Genomic DNA, 22,383 nt, shown 5'->3' with positions numbered 1-22,383 from the left:
GCTTTGAACTTTGAATATGCTCAGAATCCTCTTTTGTGCTTATCATGCATGCCACTATGATTTTGCAACTCATGTCTGCCACTCTAAGACTTCATTGATATGGATAGGAAACAGATTGCATAATAATCCAATGATGCGTTAACTGGTGGATTTAATGCGTGCTTGGTCTCCACTACATGATATAACTGGTGGATTTAACCTGTGTTTTAGACCCAAGTGGTCTTTTTGTTTTGCCTTCCACTTAATTTTATGGGTACTGATAGAGATTGTGAACCCACTTATTAAGGGACCCAGAAGCACTCTACCAAACTAAAATTTCCCATGAAGCTTTTGTTGAAGGCTCACTTTTCAGCTGCTAAAGCTAGTGACTTTGTGGAAGGACTTGATTGTGTATGTTGATGTCATAACTGAATGTTAATAATCTTTTATCACAAAACCAAGTGTGTCTTTTATATAGTCAAACCACAGGAATAGATTGTCTTCATAACTTACACCACCAGGCAATACAAATACAATAGTTATAAAGAATAATACAACAATCCAAAAAGGAGTTATAATTACTACCTACAAAGGGGCCACAACCAAAACAAGGCGGATTTATCAGCAACATCAAACTCATACAGTATACCTCCACTCAAAGCCACACATAACTTAAAACAGTCAACATAAACACGTGCGGAAAACCAAGTTTAGGTCAATAAATAAATATTGGGTCCCATAAATATTTTCAAAATTCGGGTTTAGTTAATGAGCATTACCTCTACATAATTTAGTCCAAACAAATGCACATTGCCTTCATTTTGGTGCAAATGCATATTACGAATATTCAACTCAAGTCTTAAGTCAATATTCCAGTTTCTACCCAGTCAAACAATAACTCCAAAACAGCAATAATTCCCAAATACTAATTCAAACATTCCTCACATTTACATTGAATTCCAATGTTCATTTCATCAATTCTAGCATATCCTTTGTTTTTAGATGCAAAATATCTTGAAGACATGGAAAGAAAGGTCAGCTTGCCTGCCTTGAGCAATAATCCCTCGAAATGCACATTGCCTTCATTTTGGTGCAAATGCATATTGGCGACAATTACATTTTACGGTTTTACCCCCAAAAAATCGTTTTTCTCTACCTTGTTCGTAAACGACTTGTCGTTTAAAAGAGACAACAGTCTCTCACTCTCACCTGTCAACTGAACATGAACGCGTAAAAGGCACAACAGTAAAAGCGTAGGAGAAGAGAAGAAGAAGAAGAAGAAGAAGAAGTGAGAAAGAAGCATTGTTCATGAGGCCTGAGATTGTGCTGTTCGGAGACTCAATTACAGAGCAATCCTTCAGATCAGGTGGCTGGGGTGCCGCTCTTGCTGATACTTACTCTCGCAAGGTCTCTCTCTCTCTCTCTCTCTCTCTCTCTCTCTCTCTCCTGTTAATGTTAATATAGTAAGTGTTGGTAACTTTTGGTACGGTGGTGTTGATAGGCTGATGTAAAAGTTCGTGGGTATGGTGGGTACAACACCCGATGGGCATTGTTCTTGATGCAGCACCTCTTCCCTCTGGTATATTCTTTTCTTCATTCTCTACCAATTATGCTGCATCTTCGTCATTTTTGTAAAAGCTTTGTTGGTATGGTTGGCATTGGCAATCCATTGATTGGGTTTTATCCTTTTTTATTTAGTTAATTCAATTGGGTTTTTGTTTTACTCCTCGTTCCTATTGGTTACATGTCTCATTAAGCATTTGATATTACAAAGTTGAAGTCTTTGTTTTAAAAAAATTTCTTTTATGGTTGTTTATCTACTTAGAATATATATTTTTTCAGGATTTAGTGTTTTACTGATCAACTGGTGGTAAATGGTGCTAAGATAGAGGGAAAGAGAGATACTTTGTGTCATTATTGCATACTAGAGCTGAAAATTGTCATGCTTTTTGGAGTAACTTCCACAATCAGTATCTGATAAATCAAGTTATCATGTTGAGATGGTAGATTAGATATTTAATCAGTAAAATCCTGTGAAGAAAAAAAATGTTAGTCTTGGAAGCATATGGGAAAATAATAGAATTTGATCGAAACAGAAACGTTTATGAAATTGACCATGCCACTATGATGAATATGCAGGATTCTAAAAAGCCTCCTGCTGCTGCCACAATTTTCTTTGGGGCCAATGATGCTGCTATTTTGGGGAGAACAAGTGAACGACAACATGTTCCTGTTGAAGAGTACAAGGAGAATCTCAGAAAAATTGTTCTTCATATGAAGGTTTCCTTTCGATCATTTATCTTCTTTACCTCTAAGTTCTGTTCTGAGAAACCATAACGGCCACCATCTCTTCCTAAATTCTCCATCATTATCATAATCTCATGTATACTGTTGAGTTTTTAGACCATGTTTAAGGCTACCCAATTCCTTGTGCCTTGTTTTCTGGCTGATGAATGGCTAATATTTATCTGGTATAACATTCTCATCACACTTGAACTTGCTTGCTCATTGTATATGGGCACTTATTACTTCCCATGAGTTTAGGGTCTGTAATTTCCAGATGTGCTTATACTTTCTGCACATGTTTTTCTGAGTGCAACTATTTTCGCAGTCAATTATTTGACCCATCTCATTGCATATGGTGATTTTGATTGCAGGAATGTTCTCCCGCCATTTTGATTGTGCTTATTACTCCACCACCTGTTGATGAGGATGGGCGTAATGAATATGCCCGGTATGATTTATTTTTCTTCTCAGTTCAAAATTGACTACATATACATAACTGTTTTGTTGTTGCTTTTCATCATGTCTATGTGATTGGCACCTTTACCTTCTTTCATGGTGTCAATTGCACTTTGTTGTTCCCTCCATTATCTCCACAGATCTTTATATGGTGAGGATGCTAGGGAAGAGCCGGAGAGGATGAATGAAGTGACAGGAATTTATGCAAAGAAGTGCATTGAGCTAGCTGAGGAAATGGGTCTCCGCTCCATCAATCTTTGGTCCAAGTTGCAGGAAACGGAGGGTTGGCAGAAGAAATTTCTGAGGTTTGCCATCTTTGAAGCTTCAACCTGTGTAGTTTATTGAATAACTGAACATTTATTGGCTGCAACCAGATTTTCTCTTGCAAAGAAGCACTATTTGTCTAATTAGTACCTTAGATACTGCCTTAAAAGTCAGATCAAGATCATCTGCTTTCCTTGGTTTTCTTCTTTGGAAAAAAAAAAAAAAAAAGAAGAGGAAAAGCAGATGGGTAGGACTCTGAGGTGTGAAGGCATGTGAACCTCTAATCAATTTTGTGATTGTTAGAATTGGGATCTAAATTACACGAAGATCATATGTACTGTAATATAGTCCTAGAAATATTATTTTCATCCCCTAAGCTTTTAACAATGTGAGATTGAATAATCTGTCTTAATTTATTTGCTTTCCGTTGCAGTGACGGGTTGCACCTAACACCAGAAGGCAATGCTGTAGTCCACCAAGAAGTTGTAAGAGATTTCAGGGAAGCATGGTTTTCTGCTGAAGAAATGCCTTATGATTTCCCTCACCACTCAAACATTGATGAGAAGAACCCTGAGAAAGCTTTCCAGCAACGATGCGCATAATATAATTTCGTCGTCAGCTTGAAGTTTTCCAAATTTTCAGAGTCAAATGCTACATTAAAATTTACCCCAGAAACACATTGTTTCTGTTGGCGATTGCACTATATACAGCATTCTATATAGGAAATTTGAAAGCTTTGACTGAAGATTTCATCTCTTTTGCATTGAAATCAATTGAGATTGAACTGTGGGTTGTAAACTTGATGCAAACTAAACTCATTCATGTCTCTTTTATACCTTTGATTAAGGGTGATATTTCCTAAGTTTCTTTTCTCAAAATTTAATCTATAACAGTTGCTACAAGAAGACAATAAAATGCTTGGCGTTATGTAAACATTTGCTATTAACAGTGGCGATTAAGTCTAATAACTTTGACATGCTTTTATTGTGTTTCATTACTTACAACCAAGTTTTACCAGTAAATATTCTTCTTAACGACTTCCCTATATTAACTTCATTAATAAGAGTAAAAACTATTTATTCTAAAGTTTGTCCATGACTTGACTTTCTTTGACCATATACCAAAACATGGAAAAACAAAGTAATTAGCATAACATAACGCCATTACAATACTTAAGAACTTCATTCAATGGTTTTAATGCAGTTGGAATAATATCCAACAAAAATTCGAGACCAACAAATAAAAGCCTTAGGGTGAAAAAAAGCTAGGCTAAGCAACCATGACCATTAGATTATGTTGAATCAACGGTCATGATCTATCTGTACAATAAATGCTTTTCCTCCCTCACCTATTAAGCAAAGAAGAGTACAATGGGGGACAGCTCCCAACACAGTAGCTGCCCATTTCCCTGGTACTAAATTTCAACTGCTGAAAAATCTGTAATGGAGCTTAACAAGCTCAGGGAAAAGCTTGCCTCCCAAGTTCCACTACTTGTCCCTGACAACTACATGATGAAACTCTACAACATGAAAGATGAGTTTCCCTTTGAAGCTTCTTCATCATCATCAAAGGGTAATTATAATTACCTTCAAGATTTTCACCATCTTGATCACCAGTTTCAGGTTAATGGGTCTTCATCAAATCCCATGTTTGGGGTCCAAAACCCATGTTTTGATCCTTACAATGACACAACTTACACATACGAAGCTTCAACTACAGATGTTAAATTTTATGAGTGTAAGTCTCTTAATGCAGAAACAAATATGGGACATGGTCAAGTCTTGGACAACTTTCAAAGTGGTTCAGGGTCCTTGAATTTCCCAACTCACACATCAAATCCACTTGATCATTTGATGGGCTCATCTCATAGGAGTGCAACTAATTTCCTGCCCTTGGATTACCAAGATATTAAACCCATGAATTTTGTGGTGCCAGATGAAGTTTCATGCATTAACAATACAGATCAAAATGGGTATTACAAAAAATTTGGCATGAATGGTAAGAGCAGAGTGTCCACATTAACAAGAGGGTCCACTTACAAAGGTCGGAAGAAGTCAAATGTAGTCAAGGGCCAGTGGACAATTGAAGAAGATAGGTACAAAGATCAAAATTTTAGTTGCAGTAGATCAATATGGCTGCATTTTGACTAATTTTAGATCTCTTATACTAATTAACTCTTGTATATGGTTGTCAAAACAGGCTCTTAATTCAACTGGTTGAACAATATGGAGTGAGAAAATGGTCTCACATTGCCCAAATGTTGCCCGGAAGGATTGGCAAGCAGTGTAGAGAGAGATGGCATAACCACCTAAGGCCTGACATCAAGGTATTCGATTAAAGTCGTCTATGTATTCTAAAAAGTAAAAACTCTATCTTAATTCCTTTGAAACTAACCGATTAAGATTGATCATCATAAAAACTAGACATGCACCTAAATAATAACGTGAAAATTGATTTTGGGCTTCCAATATATTGATGACCAATGCTACATGAATCACATTCTTGCATCCGTTTGTAACTCACTAGTATAGTTGGGTCTCGTGTCGTGTTTATGAGTGATGTGGAGCACAATGTAATATAATAACAATGCGGGGCAAATGTTTTATTGTATTTCCTTTCTTCATAAGTTAAATTTTTGCAGAAGGATACATGGAGTGAGGAGGAGGACAAGATACTGATTCAAGCTCATGCAGAAATAGGAAACAAGTGGGCAGAAATTGCCAAGAGATTGCCTGGGAGGACAGAAAACTCCATCAAGAACCACTGGAATGCAACCAAAAGAAGGCAATATTCGAAGCGAAAATGTCGATCAAAGTACCCCAGAGGCTCTCTTCTGCAAGAATACATCAAGAGCTTAAACTTAGACTCAACAGGCAGCAGCACAGGGCGCCAGAGAAAGAACAAGTCAGGCAACAACAGTGCCACATCACCAAACAACATGGCCCCCAGCAGCACCGAATCACATACTCAACAGACACAAAACAACGTGGGATTTTCATGCGCAAATGATCGGTTGGTTCCAAACTATGATTTCAACGAGGACCCGGATTTCTGTTTCGACGATAACATGTTTCAAGAAGGGTGCAGCATTGATTCTCTCCTTGATGACATCCCTTGTGCCCCTGTTCTTGGTGAGAACAATGATGATTTTGATGGTAAAATAATGGCCCAAGCTTCTGTTGTTGCTGATGAGGAGAAAGATTTTGAGATGGAGATGCAGGTGGATGTGGATGTGGGTCCAGTGATGGAGAGTAGTGAAGTAAAGAAGGAGCTGGATTTGGTGGAGATGATATCTCAAGTGAACTAAATAAGCTGGTGATTCTATAATATTAATATAACATAATCTTTTGGAACATAAAAATATATATACACACAGATAAATACAGATGTTCTTGGAAGAAAATTTAGAAGAAAGAAAGGAGGGATGTAATTGGATTTGAAGTTATTTTTGGTTGATCTACGTAATACAGAGCTTAATAAATGGGTAAATTGAGCATGAAGTTGAAGAAAAGTACCTTTTTTCTTTCTCATATAATGAATAAGAAGGATATGTGAGTTTGGAATAATATATATATACGTACTCATTTTGTACTGATAGCTTTTCTATATAAGTCATTCTTCGAACTTCCCAACGTGGGTGGCTATGCAAAGGATATTTGGAATAATATATATACTGATAGCTTTTCTATGTGTAAAGTGTTTTTGAGTCTATCATGTGTTCTTTATTACTGATATGTAATAATGGTTTTAATTAACTAATTATTAAGTAGGATTTTAAGTGTTTTTGTTTACTTAATTTAAGTTATTTTTTAAGTATGCTCGTGAAGTGCTAACATAAGTATGATACATGAATTTAGTGATATAATGTGGAAGCCTATGTTATGTGTGATAAGTTTTCACATAATGGTAATAGTAATCCCACGGTATAAGGTCAGGGATTTTTAATAATGGAAATTCCATTATGTTTTGTAATTATAGAGATGAAACATGTAGGGGTAAAGAGAAAGGAAATTTACAAGTAGGGCGGATGTGCTCTTCACTCTGCACTCAATGTCGAATTTCCATTCCCGTAATTTAAATTAGATTAGAATAGATATAGCTTGTATAAATATATATTTTAAAAAAAAAGGAAATTCACAAAACTAAAAACCTCCTTAAAATTACTTCACAGTTTTTTTTTTTTTTGTTGGGTTTTACAAAATAACACATTGTCTGTAGGCTTTAGCATATACCATTGGCTAAAACGTTAAGCAAATGGGGCCGGTAAGGGAAAGTGAATGTTAGCGTAGCCCATTAGACAAGTAATAGTGTCAAATAAAGATGACTATTGTAACAAGATGTAAAGTTATGGTGAGGCGCTTTGCGGGCTAATTACTAATTATTAATTGTTATATGTAACAAAACTAATGATAACAATTAAAAAGACGTTTTAACATTACAAAAATAATGATTTATTAACAAATCTTTCAATCTTGGCGAACTAACTCAAGATAATTAAGGTAAGAGCAGCACTAATTAAAAAGAAAAGATAATTAATAATAAGCCAATTACAATAAATCTCAGTCCACTATAGTGAAAGCTTGATAACGTTCATCGGATATGGCTAATTCCATGAGCTGGTCGGGGCCAATTTCGCCTTCATTGTCGAGGAAGAGCTTGAGCAGATTGTTAGAGAAGCCATTGAGAATGGACAACCCCGGTTGTGTACGAGGCGCCACCGGCTTCTCCGGGTTGTACTATGACAAAGTCCAAAACACCACGTGTGGCACAACATCCCCGTACCCTTTCTCCCAAGAAGTTTCGGCCGCATTGGCACTATCAAAGTCCCGGTGACTCAACACCAACACCTTCTTGATCATCTGATCCGGCTTCAAGTTCTCATTCACAGCCACTTGGAGAATCAAATCAAACAGCTTCTCAAAATCAAGGTCGACACCGCAGTTCATCCTCCTCACAAACTCGTACTTGTACCTAAGATCGTCGCCGCCTTGTATGGAATGTAGCTGAGGCTCATCGCTGAATTGGATCACCTTTCCTTTCCATGGCTCTTCACTCAGTTCAGACAGCAAGAGCCCCAAAGCAATGGAGACCTCCAAGGAGACCTCGTCGTCCATGAATTTGAGGTGGACATCACATACAGCCAACCAGTTTTTGAACTTGCCCTGCTTTGAGTAGACGTCCTCCACCATTGACTTCACTGGAGCTCAGCAGCGCGGCCTAAATTCCAATGGTGCACGTAGCCTGTGATCTCATGCGGAAGCAGAGCATCCGCCAACAAGGACGAGGAGGACGAAATCTTGCCAGCACTGCCACTGCAGCAGCAGCTGGCTTTCACCTTCTCCAAATAGGTCTCAACAGCACTGGCCTCGTCTGGCGGATAATCCTGGGCAAAGTAGGCCTTCTTCAAGGAGGGCAAAACCTCATCCTTGAGCCGCTTGACCATGACTCTGTCGGCATCTTTGGCCTTGGCCCGTTTTCCTTTACCATGACCTCCACCTAATTCTAATTTGTGATATTCTTCTGGCGGGAAAAACTTCCTGGCAATGTTTTCAAGCAGCGAAGTGATGCTGTAGTCGGGGTTGTAATCCGCGAATGTTGACACGGCAGAATGTATATCGCATGCGGCCATGGTTATTCTGTCGTCATTATCAGATTCAGATAATTGCTTCAATTTGTTGTTTTTGTTCTGCTCCTCCGCCGCCTCCTTGAATTTCAATTTCTCCATATCAGACTTGAACATCTCGGCCAAAATATCCGAAACCTGGTCGTGCAACAATTGATAATCGCGGTCATGCTTGTACCGCTTAACAGCCTTGTGCAACAATTGATAACGGTTGTAGCCCCGACGGCGAGTAGTCTTGTAAATGTCTTGGCCTTCTCGAAGGATGTGGTACACAATGTTCATTGAGTTGGAAAAAGCCCGGAAGGGCCGGACAATAGACGCCAGGTTGCACAATAGTGTCTTGGGGTGGTTGTGGTGGAGCCAAAACGCAGCCGTGTAGAAGGCAGAGAGATTGAACTTTCCATCCAGTAGGTTGCAGACGAGCTTGAGGGCGGTTAGGGGATTGTGGGACCAGGCCAGAGGTAGCACTTGCTTCACATAATTACACGAGGCCTCCATCTGGGCCGGGTCGTGAACGTCTTCTTCCCCGACGTTGTAAAAGAGATCAAGGCATGGGTTGTTGTTGTTGTTGACAAGCTGATCAGGGTGTGTCTCTGCCTCTGGCTTCGACATGGTTTTGATTAGGGTTTTGGAATTGTTTGCTTCTTCTGTGCTGTTCTTGTTCTTCTTGTGTTGTCTTGTGTGTGTGTATTAATTTATTTAGGAATACGAAATCTCCTTGTTAATATAGGAATGAATAGAAATAATAAGGAAAGTATTAAGCAAGCCAGCCATTACCTATGTCTTGTAGGACTAATTTCTCTATATATATATAGGGAAGATATCACATATCTAAGCAAATGGAATTTTAGAGGATGAAAATGCAATCAGCTGCAGGCATTCCAAAGTAAATGGTAGGCTGAGAAATAAAAGCAAAAGACATGGAAGAAGAAGAAGAAGAAGAGAGAGAGGTTGAAGCCGTGTTGAGTCAGTTGTAGTTTTTGTAAATTTACTTGGTTTTGATGCTAAATTATAACATTAGGAGGCCCGTTTTATAAAACTGGATCGTATTGAGCAATGTTTAAATAAGTAGACCTATTTGAATTCATAGGCTTCTATTTGTCCTAAATTGTCAAGGCCCCGTTTATTTAAAGTCAGCAAAAAGAAAGAAAGAAAGAGAAAAAAATAAAAAATAATAAAAAAGGACTCAACGCCTAGGCGCCCGCCTAGGCCGATTTTTCGAACACCAGAGGCCAAACAACGCCCGAGCTCAAGCGTTTTATTCATGCTGCCAGACTCAGAGCTCTCCTCAGCGCTCTCTGCAGTAGCCTTGACCTAAAAACGACTCGTTCCAGCATCAGAATCCACTAAAGGCACGGAAGTCCATGGCCTGAGCTTGAAATTAGAAGAAGATGAAGAGAGAGACCAGAATCAACGAGATAGGGAAGCAAAGAGGGTACCATTCGTAAGAAGCGTGAGATTGTGTATAGAATCGAATCTAGGATTCAAAGTTGCGTTCGATTGTCTCAGAGGCTTCGGAAGCCGGAGAGAATGTGAGAGGGTGAAGGTTGCGCTCTGCATTTCCTATGCAGCATTGATTCGACATCCCTTGTGCTCCTGTTCTTGGTGAGAAAAATAATGGCCCCAAGCTTCTGTTGTTGCTGATGAGGAGAAAGATTTTGACGGAGATGCAGGCGGACGTGGATGTGGGTCCAGTGATGTAGAGTAGTGAAGTAAAGAAAGAGTTGGATTTGGTGGAGATGATATCTCAAGTGAACTAGTGAAAAGCCAAAAATCCTTTGTTGCCCAAAAAAATGGAAAAGGAAAGACAAGTATCAATCAATTACCTCTGCCTTCGTCTGCAACTTATCAAAATTCACTTGGCAAACTTTTTTATGTTTTTACTTTTTGGTCAACAAATTTTTTTATGCTTTAAAATACGTTCTACATTCAAATCGTGAAACCCCGGAAAAATTCAATTACAATTGAAACCCGAAGACAACGGAGAATAGTTCTCATTATGTGGTCCACATGAAAATTTGAAGAAAAAATTACAAGAAAAGACCAAAAATGCAAATAGTAAGATCCAAAACACTATTTAGGTTCCCTGCCTGACCTACAATTAATTTGGGAGCAAAATCTCATCATAATACTCAAGCAGTCTTCGGCTTTGCTTTAATGCGCTTCACCCTTGAATACAGGAAAACCCCAGCAAGCGCTACTCCAGTGCCTGCATCATCATCATTTATTGAAACAAAATTATAAATCCATCATAACATGTTTGCTGTAACTTATGTCAATATACAGCATAAGAAATCAATTTCTACATCTTTTGAAAATCGAGCAGTACAAAGTAACTTTACCAAGAGAGTTAATAGGTGAGACGGGTGTTTTGAAGAAGAGGACAGAGCTCACGATAACCACCACTCGCTTCACACAATTTCCGACGGAGTGGGTAACAGGCGACACTCTCTGCAATATCATATAAGAAACCTGCATGGTTCACCAATAGCCAGCAATTTTCATGAGTACGATGGTGAAAGTAAGAGGAAGCATCATGTGATTGGGAAAATCAAACATTGATCCAAGGAAAGTTTCATATTCAGTTTAAACTATTCATTTTTTGCATTTTTTTAATTCAATTTAGTATGTCAACAATGAACTGAATGCATCTTTAAAAAACTTCATGAGAAGCCCAAGAAAATTGAAACAATTAACAACGATAGTTGAACCACAAAACAGAAAAAAGTCTAACCTGCTGATACGCATGGAAGCAGAGTGCAGCAATAAGAGACCTAATGTATACTTCTTGCACATTCAATCCCTGTAATTGGAGATAAAAAATTAATTAGTTTTGATATAATCAACAATTATCTGCAGCAACCTTTAGCTCTTAAAGATACTCACGGCAGATTGCAGGGCTGCTGGAGTAAATTTCACCCCTTCCATGAATATAGCCACAGGGGTTAACAAGAAAAAGGACATGACTGTTATTATTGAGAAGAGTGTAATGTTGTCCATATTCGCCTGCTCAAAACAAACTGCTGGTTAAGCCAATTGCCAATCGAAGACAAATCAAAAACAAAAAAATCACGTAAATGAAAGAAGAATGCAAGATGAAAAAAATAATTATGTCCAACTATTCGTCTCATTTTCTACCAATCAGAATTTTCCAACTTCCTACCACCACAAAATAACCAACATAAAAATTATTCATAACATCAAAATGGAAAACGTATATTACCTCTTTCTTAACCATGACCTTTTTGCTAAGGACATTACGAGATTGGTTTGTCAAATTGGAAGCCATAGCACTCCAAAATCCAGCCCTTTTCACAAACAAAACAAAAAAAATTCTATCAGATAAACAATAATGGATCCGTATGTCTTGATACATCAGTCACATCTAGATGCTGTGGTTTTTTCTCTCTTCTGTTTTTGGCATTATTTAGAATATGTTGTAGTTTTTTACCAATTAAACGATGCCTCAGTAACTGATGCCAGTCCCACTCCACCAACGATTGGTATCAAGGAAGCAACCACCCAAGGAGTAGGTATCTATATAAGCATTAAGGCACAATATCAATTATATGAACCAATTGACAATGAATTGAAAATCGAAGCCATAAAATGCTACAATTGGATTCCCATGGTGGATTATACTTGGATACCTAGTCATCTCTATTCGTGCAAATTTTGGAATTTAGCAATGCAAGCAATCATTCCTACAGAATTTACCATTCCACCCAAAAAAAGACCGCTGACAACATACACACATTGAAGAATTATAAAAGATGTGCTGCATATAGAAAGATACTGTGGTGAAAATATTTATGAAATCCTTACCTCCCCGAGAAACATGGCAGAAAGGATAACTGAGAAAAATGGTTCACTAGCTTTGATGGTATGAGTGAATGAGACAGCCACTTTCCCAAGACTCATATTAGTAAAAAGGTTCCCCAAAGTGTGCACCACCGCCAGTGGCAGAATTGCTGCAAGCTGTTGACAAGTTGCTCAAAATCAGAATCACTTAAAGGATATCAATATATTAGAAACTTGACTTAAGCAAACTAGTATCTACCTGTGCACCGCTAACTTTTGGCTTTTTGTAGAGATTCAAACCCCACATAAGCAGAACAAGGACAGTCCCAACAGCAAATTGTATTCCAGTGACAGTTACTGGGTTTGGGAACACCTTCAAGACCTGTGAAGAAGTTGTTTTCGCTAATCATGCTCCATAAATTGCATTTACCAAACAAAATCTACGCTTTCACTATATTTTAACTTGCTTTGGCCAAAGTATTGGCATAAATTTCCATCCTAACTGTTACATATTCTCTTTTTATCACCTTTAAAAAAAATACTATGTTTTTAAAATTACATATCCTTTTATTCAATAATGAATAAAATCCACCAAATAAAACAGAGTCAAAACAAAAACAAATCAATTCTAACAAGAAATTGTCACCGTTTGAATTGCAAAACAATTAACATTCATCCAAAACTACACTAAATTCAACAAATCCGCAACAATCGCACATTTCCGCAAAATAATAATAATCAGAATCGAATTAACAAACACTACCTGTTTATTGTAAATATTGAAGTAGATGTTGAATAGGTACCAGAGGCCAAACAACGCCCCAAGCTCAAGCGTTTTAAACATGCTGCTAGACTCAGAGCTCTCCTCAGCGCTCTCTGCAGTAGCCCTGACCTCAAAACGACTCGTTCCGGCATCGGAATCCACTAAAGGCATGGAAGTCCATGGCCTGAGCTTGAAATTAGAAGAAGATGAAGAGAGAGACCAGGATCGGCGAGGTAGAGAAGCAGATAGGGTACCATTCATATGAGGCGTGAGATTGTTAGGCTTCGAAGAGGCTGATGCACGTATAGGATCGAATCTAGGGTTCAAAGTTGCGCTCGATTGTCTCCGAGGCTTCGGAAGCCGGAGAGAAGGTGAGAGAGTGAAGGTTGCGCTCTGCATTTCCGATGCTCAGAAGTTGAGATCTGAGATCGAGAGGCCGAGACTGTGAGAGAGTGAGAGAGAGAGAGAGAGAGAGAGAGAGAGAGAGAGAGAGAGAGAGAGAGTACGGAAGGGCCTCGAAGAGTCCGTCGAGGATCGAGGTTGGTTGGCTTTGTCTATACAGAGAGAGCTGGAGAGCAGTGTCTATTTGTAACGGAGTCGCAAAAAAAAAACAAAGAAATGGAAATGGAAATGAAATCGCAAGAAATATAATAATTTTTAAAAAAAAAAACAAAGCGGAATCTGAATTTCCGAAATTCCTAAATGTAGGATATTCCTATGCGGCTGAGCAGGTACTTTATTTCTTGAGATTTTTTTTTATCGGTTACAATTTCTGTGGAATTTAATTTCTTATATGCGAACACATTTATAGCCGTTAAACCGATGAATTTACCCTTTTATATTAAAATATAAATTAATCGTAATACATTGAATTGTGCTTTATAAATTCATACTACAAAAGCATCCAAGTAAATTACACAAGTGATTTTTGTGTTTGCATCCTAGCATTGTTATCGGGGCTGCACACGCGGTAGTTCGTTTTGTTTCTAGACACAAGATTCTCATGTTTAGAATTATGTTAGAACTGAATGGCTCTTTAATATTCTTGCAGCTTATGTAAATCTTTCTATTTGTTTCTAATAAAATTTTCCAGCAACTTTGACTCCCAAAAAAAAAAAGACAAAAAATATATTTTTTATTTTATTTTAAATTTTTGTGTGTTTTCCTTTCCTTTTGTGTAGTTTTTTTAAAATGATTTTTTATATTGTAGTGTTGGTTGGTTGTCTTGCTTTAAGAATTAAGAGTGGCCCAACAAAATAATAATAATTCAGAGTGTGGTGGGATCTAGTAATTGACGTTTTGGTGGTGGGGGGTAGGCGGCCGGGAAAATTGGATTTCGATTTTTCATCTTTTTGTGTGGGAAAGTCATTACCAACCAACAACAACCGGCAAGTGATTAAAAATATCTAATTTTATTATGAAAAACAAAAAACAAAACCTAATTAGCCAGTTAGTCATGGTTTTGGCGAGTGGAGATAGTGAGAGTGATGATGCGACTGCCAAAGAGTACTTGCCATACCAACCCTCCTGGTTGGAGACTTGGAGTGCCTCCTATGATCTTGGATTGGTCCATATCAATTTTACTATCATTTTCATAGTTTTCATTCATATGATGGGAGTGTCAAATTCACGTCTTACATGTATAATTTGGGTGATAAGGTTATAAATAAACTTGAAAGTGAGATAAAATATTGTTTTAACGAGCTCTCAACTAAGGACGGAACAAGGATTTTTCTAAATAATTGGCTATAATTGAGTTTTATAATAACCTTCCTAAGTATTCAGTTTGGGATCCATGTATCTTTGTTCAAATTAAATTATGAGGTTGATTGTTGCTAACAATAACCCAATTTTGATATTTCATTTGTATCTAAAATAACCTTCATCAGTGCAAGGAGGTTATATCTCAAATGATTAAGAACATCTACTCCTACATACACTCGAGGTTCTAAATTTAATTTCCCCTTTTCAATATCACATAATAAAAATATAAAACAAAAAATTTGAGACCCATAAATGCTACGTAGTCAATAAATGGTAGATCTAACAGAAACCCTGACAGTGAAACCACATTGTAACAAATTTAAAAGACTCAGGTATGTAAATGTAAAAAGTGAGAACATAGGGACTGTCATGTCTTAAGAATGTAACCATAGAGTACTAAACTGTCATTAACCTTTTATATTTGAACACACAAAAACAATGAGTTAAATTAAGTAAGAAGGGGAGTAGTTCATCCATTTTACATGACATTTACTATTCATGACCTCCCTTTACTATTTGTTGAGGCCAAAAAAATTCACAGTTCGGCCCAAATGAAATCTTGGGCCAACACAATGCCTTATTAAGAAAATACCCAATTTGGAGCATGCAAAAGTTTGTTATTCACGTTCGTACGAGTCATGATCCACGTGCAATACCAAATAAATATGCAATTCGTCATGCTAAAAAAAATTGAAAGGAGCCTATAAAAAGCACTGGCTCTACAAGTCCATGTAAATTGAACGTCATGTCCCTCTTCAGGGACGATGAAATTAAAGCATGCCAAGGGACATGTCATGCCAAGCAGGAAATCATTATTTCACACCCAACCACGCTACGAGCCTAAGTGGACCCAAGCCACTCAAATGCCCGGGGCTTGCTTGAGTGAGTTGTGGTATGGATGATAATAAATTGACATGAGGCCCATTGATGGGCCGAGAAATGGAAGTCCCGGGGTTGCTTGGGAGCCTCGGAACTCAAGCTCATTTCTTAAGGCCCAAACATGTTGGCGAGCACAAAGAGAAAAATAGCCTATTACTTCAAACAAAGTAGCCCAAAAACTCAACCAAAATAGCCCAACAATTGATGAAGTTAGGCCATTTACTTGATAAACCAACTTATTGTCCTATAAGGCCCAAGCAACCCAAGAAAATATCTACAAATGTCCAGCACCTAGCTGAAAACAAAAGCCACGATGAAAGCTAAAATATCCATGTGTGTAAGCTGCTGGGAAGCTCCAGCACATGGGGGGATGAATCTTAATGCAAGCCATCAGAAAAACCAAGGGATACTTGAGCAAATCACCATTTGAACCAGCATACATACCCAATTCTTTCCCTCATCAGACCTGGCCATGGAGGAAGGAAGGAGATGGTTGGGAATGGAAGTTCTCCACTGAGGCAGCTGTGGGAAGAGCATTGAGCTCCTAAAATCCCTAATTTTGTGAGATTGGGCAGAGAGGATTTTGCCAAAGTGAGATAAGTCAAAGAAAATGAGGAGAAATGAAGGAAAAAACTTGGCCAAATTGGATAGAAACCATTAGGGTTTCTTGGAAAATAATAGCTTCCAGCAGCTATAAAAAGGGCCACCTCCTACCCAACACACAAGACACATCCATAGAGCAAGCTTTATCTCTCACCTCTGAAGCCTCTGCAATTTCGAGCCATATCCTTCAATCTTTCCCAATTTTCCCTTTTGGTAAACTTTTCCAAAGTTTGACAGAGTTTTCGTCGAGCTGCCGGAAACTACCCAGCACACCCACTACTTCATCACTAGCTGAAAAAACCCACATCCAGAGAGCAAGCTTCCTCTCTTACCTGCAAAACTCAGCAATTTCGTGCTCAATTCACCATTCTCCCCATTTTCCTTATTCTGGCAGATTGCTCTAACACTTGACAGAGTCTCTGTCAAGCTGCCAGAAAAACACTCAAGTCATTTATTCATTTCTCTCCCTTTTTTCTCAGCCAAACCTTCTTGCAAACCTTTCCTTTCTCACCTTAACACCCCATTTTTCCCCCAAGATCGCATAACTTTCTCTTCGGTGCTAAACTCATGTCAATCTTGCTTCCATGCCACAAGCCTCTCATGCCAAGCTAAAAAATCTATCTGTAAGCTGCTGTTATTTTTGTTGGTGAAGGTAATCAATGTGTTTCCTAAGGCCCTACTGTCCTTTCGAAGCATTCTTGGAGCTTGATCTTTGAACTCAGACAAAGGGGATAATTTCATCCATCTGCTCTTTACGGCATCCTAGCCCATTTATAGCTGCCGGAAGAAAAAAGCCCCTACACTATTCAACAGTTAAATTAAAAATAATGTGTTCCCCTTTTATGTTGTATTCAAGGTCTAAAATATCAATGGTATTGAAAATATCAATAGTCCAAAAACACGAAAATTTATATGGAAATATCGGGATATTATCGATATCAATAATAATTTAATAAAATCACAAATGACTCAATTTAATGCAAAAATAGATGATTGGGCGTATAAAAGAGAGGTGCTTTGAAGTTGGGCATGGGGAAATATTAGTTATGAGATTATAAATATTATACTTAAATATTTAAAAAATAAACATAAAAATACACACCTGGTCCTGTTCGGTCTGATTTTGTAAGGTGTGAAACTGGTATCGAAATCGGTTTGAACCAGTCCAATTCGATGATAATTTGTTGACTTTTTAGTCAACACGATTTTTTTCCCCTTTTTTTCATTTGATGCGGTTCAGTGTTCCAGTTTTTTGATCTTGATGCCCACCTTTAGGTCTTCTCATACGTGTTTGAGGAGAGTGTTGATCAATATTTTTGTTGAAACCCCTCATTGTAGCACATACAAAATTAAAAAATATGTGAATTCCACATTACAATTTATAATTCAATACACGAAAACAAAATCAATTAAGAGGGGGGAAGTAATTGATCCATTTTACATGACTTTTACTATTCATGACCTCCAGGATAGAGAGTGAACTCAAAATTCATGTAGCCATTTTCATATTTTCTCCCTCTGCCAAGAGTAGCGTGAAAATATTACCAAACAAAAATATACAAAAATAAAGAACGAGACACGTGTAACCTTTTCTTCCATAATTATATAAAAAAATCCAAGCTCCCTCAATTTGAGGCTCAGACATAATCACACCTCACACCTCACAAGTCACAAGTGGCAAAACTAAAAATATCCACTGTGTTCACATTCCCCACATTGCCCCTACACGCTGTCCAAGCTGTTAGCCATGAGCATTTTTTAGTAGGGCTAGTTTAGTAGTTTACAGTCCAAAAATAGAATTATGGATAAAATGAATTAGCTAATATAGGAAATAGGATATTAAGCATATCCCGCAAAACACGAGCGAGCAGTGAATGTACTTTCCGGACACAAACCACCGCTCCAATTTCCTCATGTTTCGCTCCAAATTGGAACCCTCCAATCCAAATCGCTCATTATAAAAATTTTCCCGAGTAAATCTTTTGAAGTTTCCAGGCCAGAAGGAAAGTGAGGGAAAATAAGATAAAATTGTGGGAGAATTGGAGAAATAAGAAGATAATGCATTCCATCAGCCTCAAAGTCTGCACTGATTACTGCTCGGGGACGAGGACGTGTTTGCCGGGCCGAGGGAGCTTCAGTTCTGCGAATTCGGAGCTCCGGAACTTGAGAGTCGGGCCGGGGTTTAGAGATTTCGGGAAATCGGGTCGGGTCGTGGCGTGTGTTCCGGAGAGGAATGGGAATAGCCGGAGCGGAAGTCCGAGTTCGAGTTCGAGCCCGAGTTCGGGTGCGGGTCAGAAATCGAGTTCGTTTCTTTCTCGGAGTCAAAGCTGGGCTTTGATGAAGCAGCAAATGGAGGTTGCTGCAAATACCGAGGTGACTACTTTGGCAAAGCCAGCATTTTGGAATTTTCTTCTGTTTTCTCTTTGTTTTTTCTTGGAAACCAAACAGAGGATTTACGGTTTTGAGCTCTGTATTGAATTATAGGATTATGAAGAGGCTGCAAGGATACGTGACTCGTTGAAGTTGTTAGAAGAAGAAGAGCCGATTTTGTGGCTCCGAAGGAAGATAAAGGAGGCAATCGCTGAAGAGAGATTTGAGGTAATTAACTCCAGTTTTTTTTTCTTCTTTTGTTTCAAAGAAAGGATATTGATTTCATTTGGTGGGTGTTTATTGCTTAGCATTGAGCTAAAAAAATACGATACCAAATTCATTTGAAGGATTTATTTATTCTGATGTGCTCAGGATGCAGCTAAGTATCGAGATGAGCTAAAGGAAATTGCCCCTTACTCTTTCTTGAAATGTTCAAGTGATGCAACCACCTTGGTAAAATGTTCTACTTTTCTAAATACCAATCGAAACAGTAGTTGTTTGGTATTTTATTGGCTAACTTCATTACATATTTAAATTTTATTTGTGTTAGGTTCATGCTGCTTTGGTTTTATCTTAGATATCGGTCCAGTTATGTTATACTTTGGTGCAATTTTTAATATCATGATTGCCAATGAGAATTCAAGTGGGAAATAAAACACTTCCAGAGTAATTTGACCAAAAGAAAAGAAGTTCAATAGAAAGGTTGCTGAATTTGAAATAAAATCTTTGTTTCTTCAGGGCATTCGGGTTCAAGTTAGAAGTGTGTACATAGAGGGACGAAGTCAGCCTTCAAAGGGGCAACACTTCTTTGCATATAGAATACGAATTAGCAATAACTCAGATCGCCCTGTTCAACTGCTTAGAAGACATTGGATTATCACTGATGCCAACGGAAAATCCGAGAATGTATGGTGAGTTAGTTTTCTTTTCCATGCTATGTGTTATCTCTTCTGGATATCTTATTTTTGATTTGCTACTCTCTTATTTGCTTCTTCTTTTTAACCAAATATTTTGTGTCTGTTTTTTTCGCTCATCGTAGGGGGATTGGTGTTATCGGTGAACAGCCCGTTATTCTTCCTCAAGCTAGTTTTGAATACTCATCTGCCTGCCCATTAAGCACTCCCACCGGAAGAATGGTAAGATGGGGCCCTTCTTTTTTCTTTTGTTCTTCCATGAAAACTTATTTAAAAAGTATATTATATTGGTCTTGTAAATTGAGACAATCAGAAAAGGAAAGGAAAAGAAGGCCAAAGTTTCTCGAATTTGGTTTGTGCAATTATGATAGTCTTTTCAATTGCAGATTATATGTCATATCCTAACGAATGATGCTTAATATTGGATAAATATTTCAAATAAAGCTCTATAGCCTGAACTATGAGAAGTTAACTAATGAAAGATGTTAAATTTCAATTGAGTTGCTTCCAACAATGCATATAAATGATTAGATAGAATCTTGAGATGCTACCTGGTTCTGTTTGTATTGCTTCATCGCATTCCAAATATAGGCTTGACTGATATTCCCTACTTAAGGGCTTATGTGCCGTGGAGTATGGATTTGTTGCAGTCCATGCAAATTGAGTCACCTATAGGTATAAACCCATCAAGAGTAACTTGGCATGTTGCACATATAAGCAGACTCCAATGATGGCGTTTTGTGAGGCTGTCCCCTGTTCTTCTGTTATACTGAAAGTTCTTTGCCTAAATTTAGTGGTTATGGAGATTAATATATCACCTTCAGATCTAATGAGCAATGAATATAGCTAGGAGGAAAATATCCTTCTGTTAAAACCTATGTTCACGTCCTTCCATTGTTTTAAAATAAATTTTCAAATTTCATTTGATCATCATTGATAGTTTCCAAATAATTTGAATTTCTTCTTCTTTGAACTAAAATACTCGTGTTGCGCTCGGATTTGTGGATTTAGAAAAAGATAGTTGGATTTGATTTCTTAGTATGAATTGTTTAACGAGACTCTAGAAGTGTTAATTTTGTATGCTTACGATTCACGAGTAAATAATGTAAATTTGATTGTTTGAATATGAATATTTTCAAATACTCATGCAAAAGGTGTTATTTAAAATCTACTCTATGAATCATTTAGAAATAGAGTTTTCTTCTCCATTTTTGTGCTTTGAACTTTTGATGTAAACAAACTTGAATTGATTAGCCGCACATCAATATCCTTCATTTTAAATCGGTAAATCCAACTGCAACCTTAAAAAATTGATATACTTATTGTTTGCGTACAATGCAGGAAGGTGACTTTGAGATGAAACACATCAATAGTAGGGTAAGTTCACAATCATTTAACGTGGCTATTGCCCCATTTTCCCTCTCAGTATTGGGAGATGACATTGACACCTTTTGAATTTTGACAAGTGAGTTGTGAAGTCGATTTCGAGAGGCATTGGAATTTTATAATTATTGTACGTTATATTCAACAGTTTTTAAGTTTTAAGTGCAAAAATCATTTCTATTCTTGGGGGAATAGGTATACAAATGAATACATTTTTATGTAGCAAGTTTACGAGAATGATTAATTTGTAAATATGAAAGTATAGGTTTTTGTGACAGTTTTGTAAGAGAATATGGTGGTGCAAAATTCTCAATAGCCTAGAGGTTGCCTGGATCAAGTGTTTTGAAATCCAAGCTTGCTTACTCTCTAGCTATTCAAGTCCTATATGATGGTCATTCATATTGCTTCCATCGTGGTTGCCTGATGTGAACTCTATGATAAGTTAACAAGCCTCAATAAATATTCGAATGTACCGAGTATGTTCAATAATGAAATGTACGATGACAAATCGGAAATGTACGATGACAAATCGGGGAATGTAACAATGAAAACAGAATCAGATATATTCTTTGTGCAATATCAATTTAGAGAGTCATGTGAAAGTGTAGATTATTCGTATTTCGTATTGGTATCGGCCCCCTTGGGTACATGCTAAGGCTAGTTAACTCTAATCCGTCAATTTGTGTGTTTGATTTGTATCCTATTATGATGTTGTGTTGAAATTTCACCCCTCTCAAAGTGAACACGCTTCCCTTTTTTTCTCTGGTGTCATAAGAGCAAAGATTTGCTGGACTTCCCCCTCGAGAGCTCTATGTAACATTCTTGTTATAAACAACTCTTATAGCTGAAGGCAGCATAACTTTCTATCACATGCCTAAGATACATAATACAAAATAAAGCTAAGATCAAGAGATAATATATTTTTTAATTAGTAAGCCTAAAGTAAAAAAAATAAAGCTTAGAAACACATGCAGTGCCAAGATCATAATAGGATATGGACCTTGTTAATAGTTTGCAGTGCATGCAGGCCGTACCATTGTTAATTGTGTGTGGCCACTCTCTCTCTCTCTCTCTCTAAACACACACATATATACATATATTTGGGACCATGAACATATCTATGTAGGAATTATGCATCTAAGAAATGTCCTTTTGTGTTGTCATTTAGCACAATTGTTGTTCTTCTTTGGTTGGGATATTCACAAAATTTAAAAACTGAAATCTATTTGAAATTGTTTTCATTTTTGTTACTCCTCCCTTCCATCTTCCCCTCTCACCCTCCTCAATCTCATCATCAC

General features: G+C 37.5%; 5 protein-coding genes across 5 annotated transcripts; 3 read left to right on the top strand and 2 right to left on the bottom strand.

Annotated features, from left to right (window-relative positions):
• Positions 1,094-3,887, top strand: LOC18777952 (GDSL esterase/lipase At5g62930). The gene is made up of 6 exons (XM_007209465.2): positions 1,094-1,386; positions 1,481-1,558; positions 2,119-2,259; positions 2,637-2,713; positions 2,862-3,026; positions 3,419-3,887. The coding sequence occupies exons 1-6, from the start codon at positions 1,288-1,290 to the stop codon at positions 3,585-3,587; spliced, it is 729 nt and encodes a 242-aa protein (XP_007209527.1). The 5' UTR covers positions 1,094-1,287; the 3' UTR covers positions 3,588-3,887.
• On the top strand, positions 4,428-6,495 carry LOC18777434 (transcription factor MYB98). The gene is made up of 3 exons (XM_007211082.2): positions 4,428-5,080; positions 5,185-5,311; positions 5,627-6,495. The coding sequence occupies exons 1-3, from the start codon at positions 4,428-4,430 to the stop codon at positions 6,290-6,292; spliced, it is 1,446 nt and encodes a 481-aa protein (XP_007211144.2). The 3' UTR covers positions 6,293-6,495.
• On the bottom strand, positions 8,180-9,220 carry LOC18776059. The gene has a single exon (XM_020564776.1). The coding sequence runs from the start codon at positions 9,218-9,220 to the stop codon at positions 8,180-8,182; it is 1,041 nt and encodes a 346-aa protein (XP_020420365.1).
• On the bottom strand, positions 10,493-13,783 carry LOC18776278 (triose phosphate/phosphate translocator, non-green plastid, chloroplastic). The gene is made up of 9 exons (XM_007209124.2): positions 13,173-13,783; positions 12,669-12,791; positions 12,434-12,586; positions 12,060-12,145; positions 11,832-11,916; positions 11,495-11,614; positions 11,343-11,411; positions 10,951-11,080; positions 10,493-10,817 (listed from the first exon to the last, which is right to left on the bottom strand). Exons 1-9 carry the CDS (start codon positions 13,569-13,571, stop codon positions 10,741-10,743), a joined length of 1,242 nt encoding a protein of 413 aa, XP_007209186.1. The 5' UTR covers positions 13,572-13,783; the 3' UTR covers positions 10,493-10,740.
• Positions 18,214-21,564, top strand: LOC18776187. Its single transcript, XM_007209355.2, has 6 exons — positions 18,214-18,791; positions 18,903-19,016; positions 19,161-19,241; positions 19,527-19,699; positions 19,828-19,924; positions 21,044-21,564. The coding sequence occupies exons 1-6, from the start codon at positions 18,477-18,479 to the stop codon at positions 21,155-21,157; spliced, it is 894 nt and encodes a 297-aa protein (XP_007209417.1). The 5' UTR covers positions 18,214-18,476; the 3' UTR covers positions 21,158-21,564.

The sequence above is a fragment of the Prunus persica genome, chromosome G5 (genome assembly GCF_000346465.2).
Source record: "Prunus persica cultivar Lovell chromosome G5, Prunus_persica_NCBIv2, whole genome shotgun sequence".
NCBI classification, from domain to species: domain Eukaryota; kingdom Viridiplantae; phylum Streptophyta; class Magnoliopsida; order Rosales; family Rosaceae; genus Prunus; species Prunus persica.
This window is presented reverse-complemented; position numbering and strand designations above follow the sequence as displayed.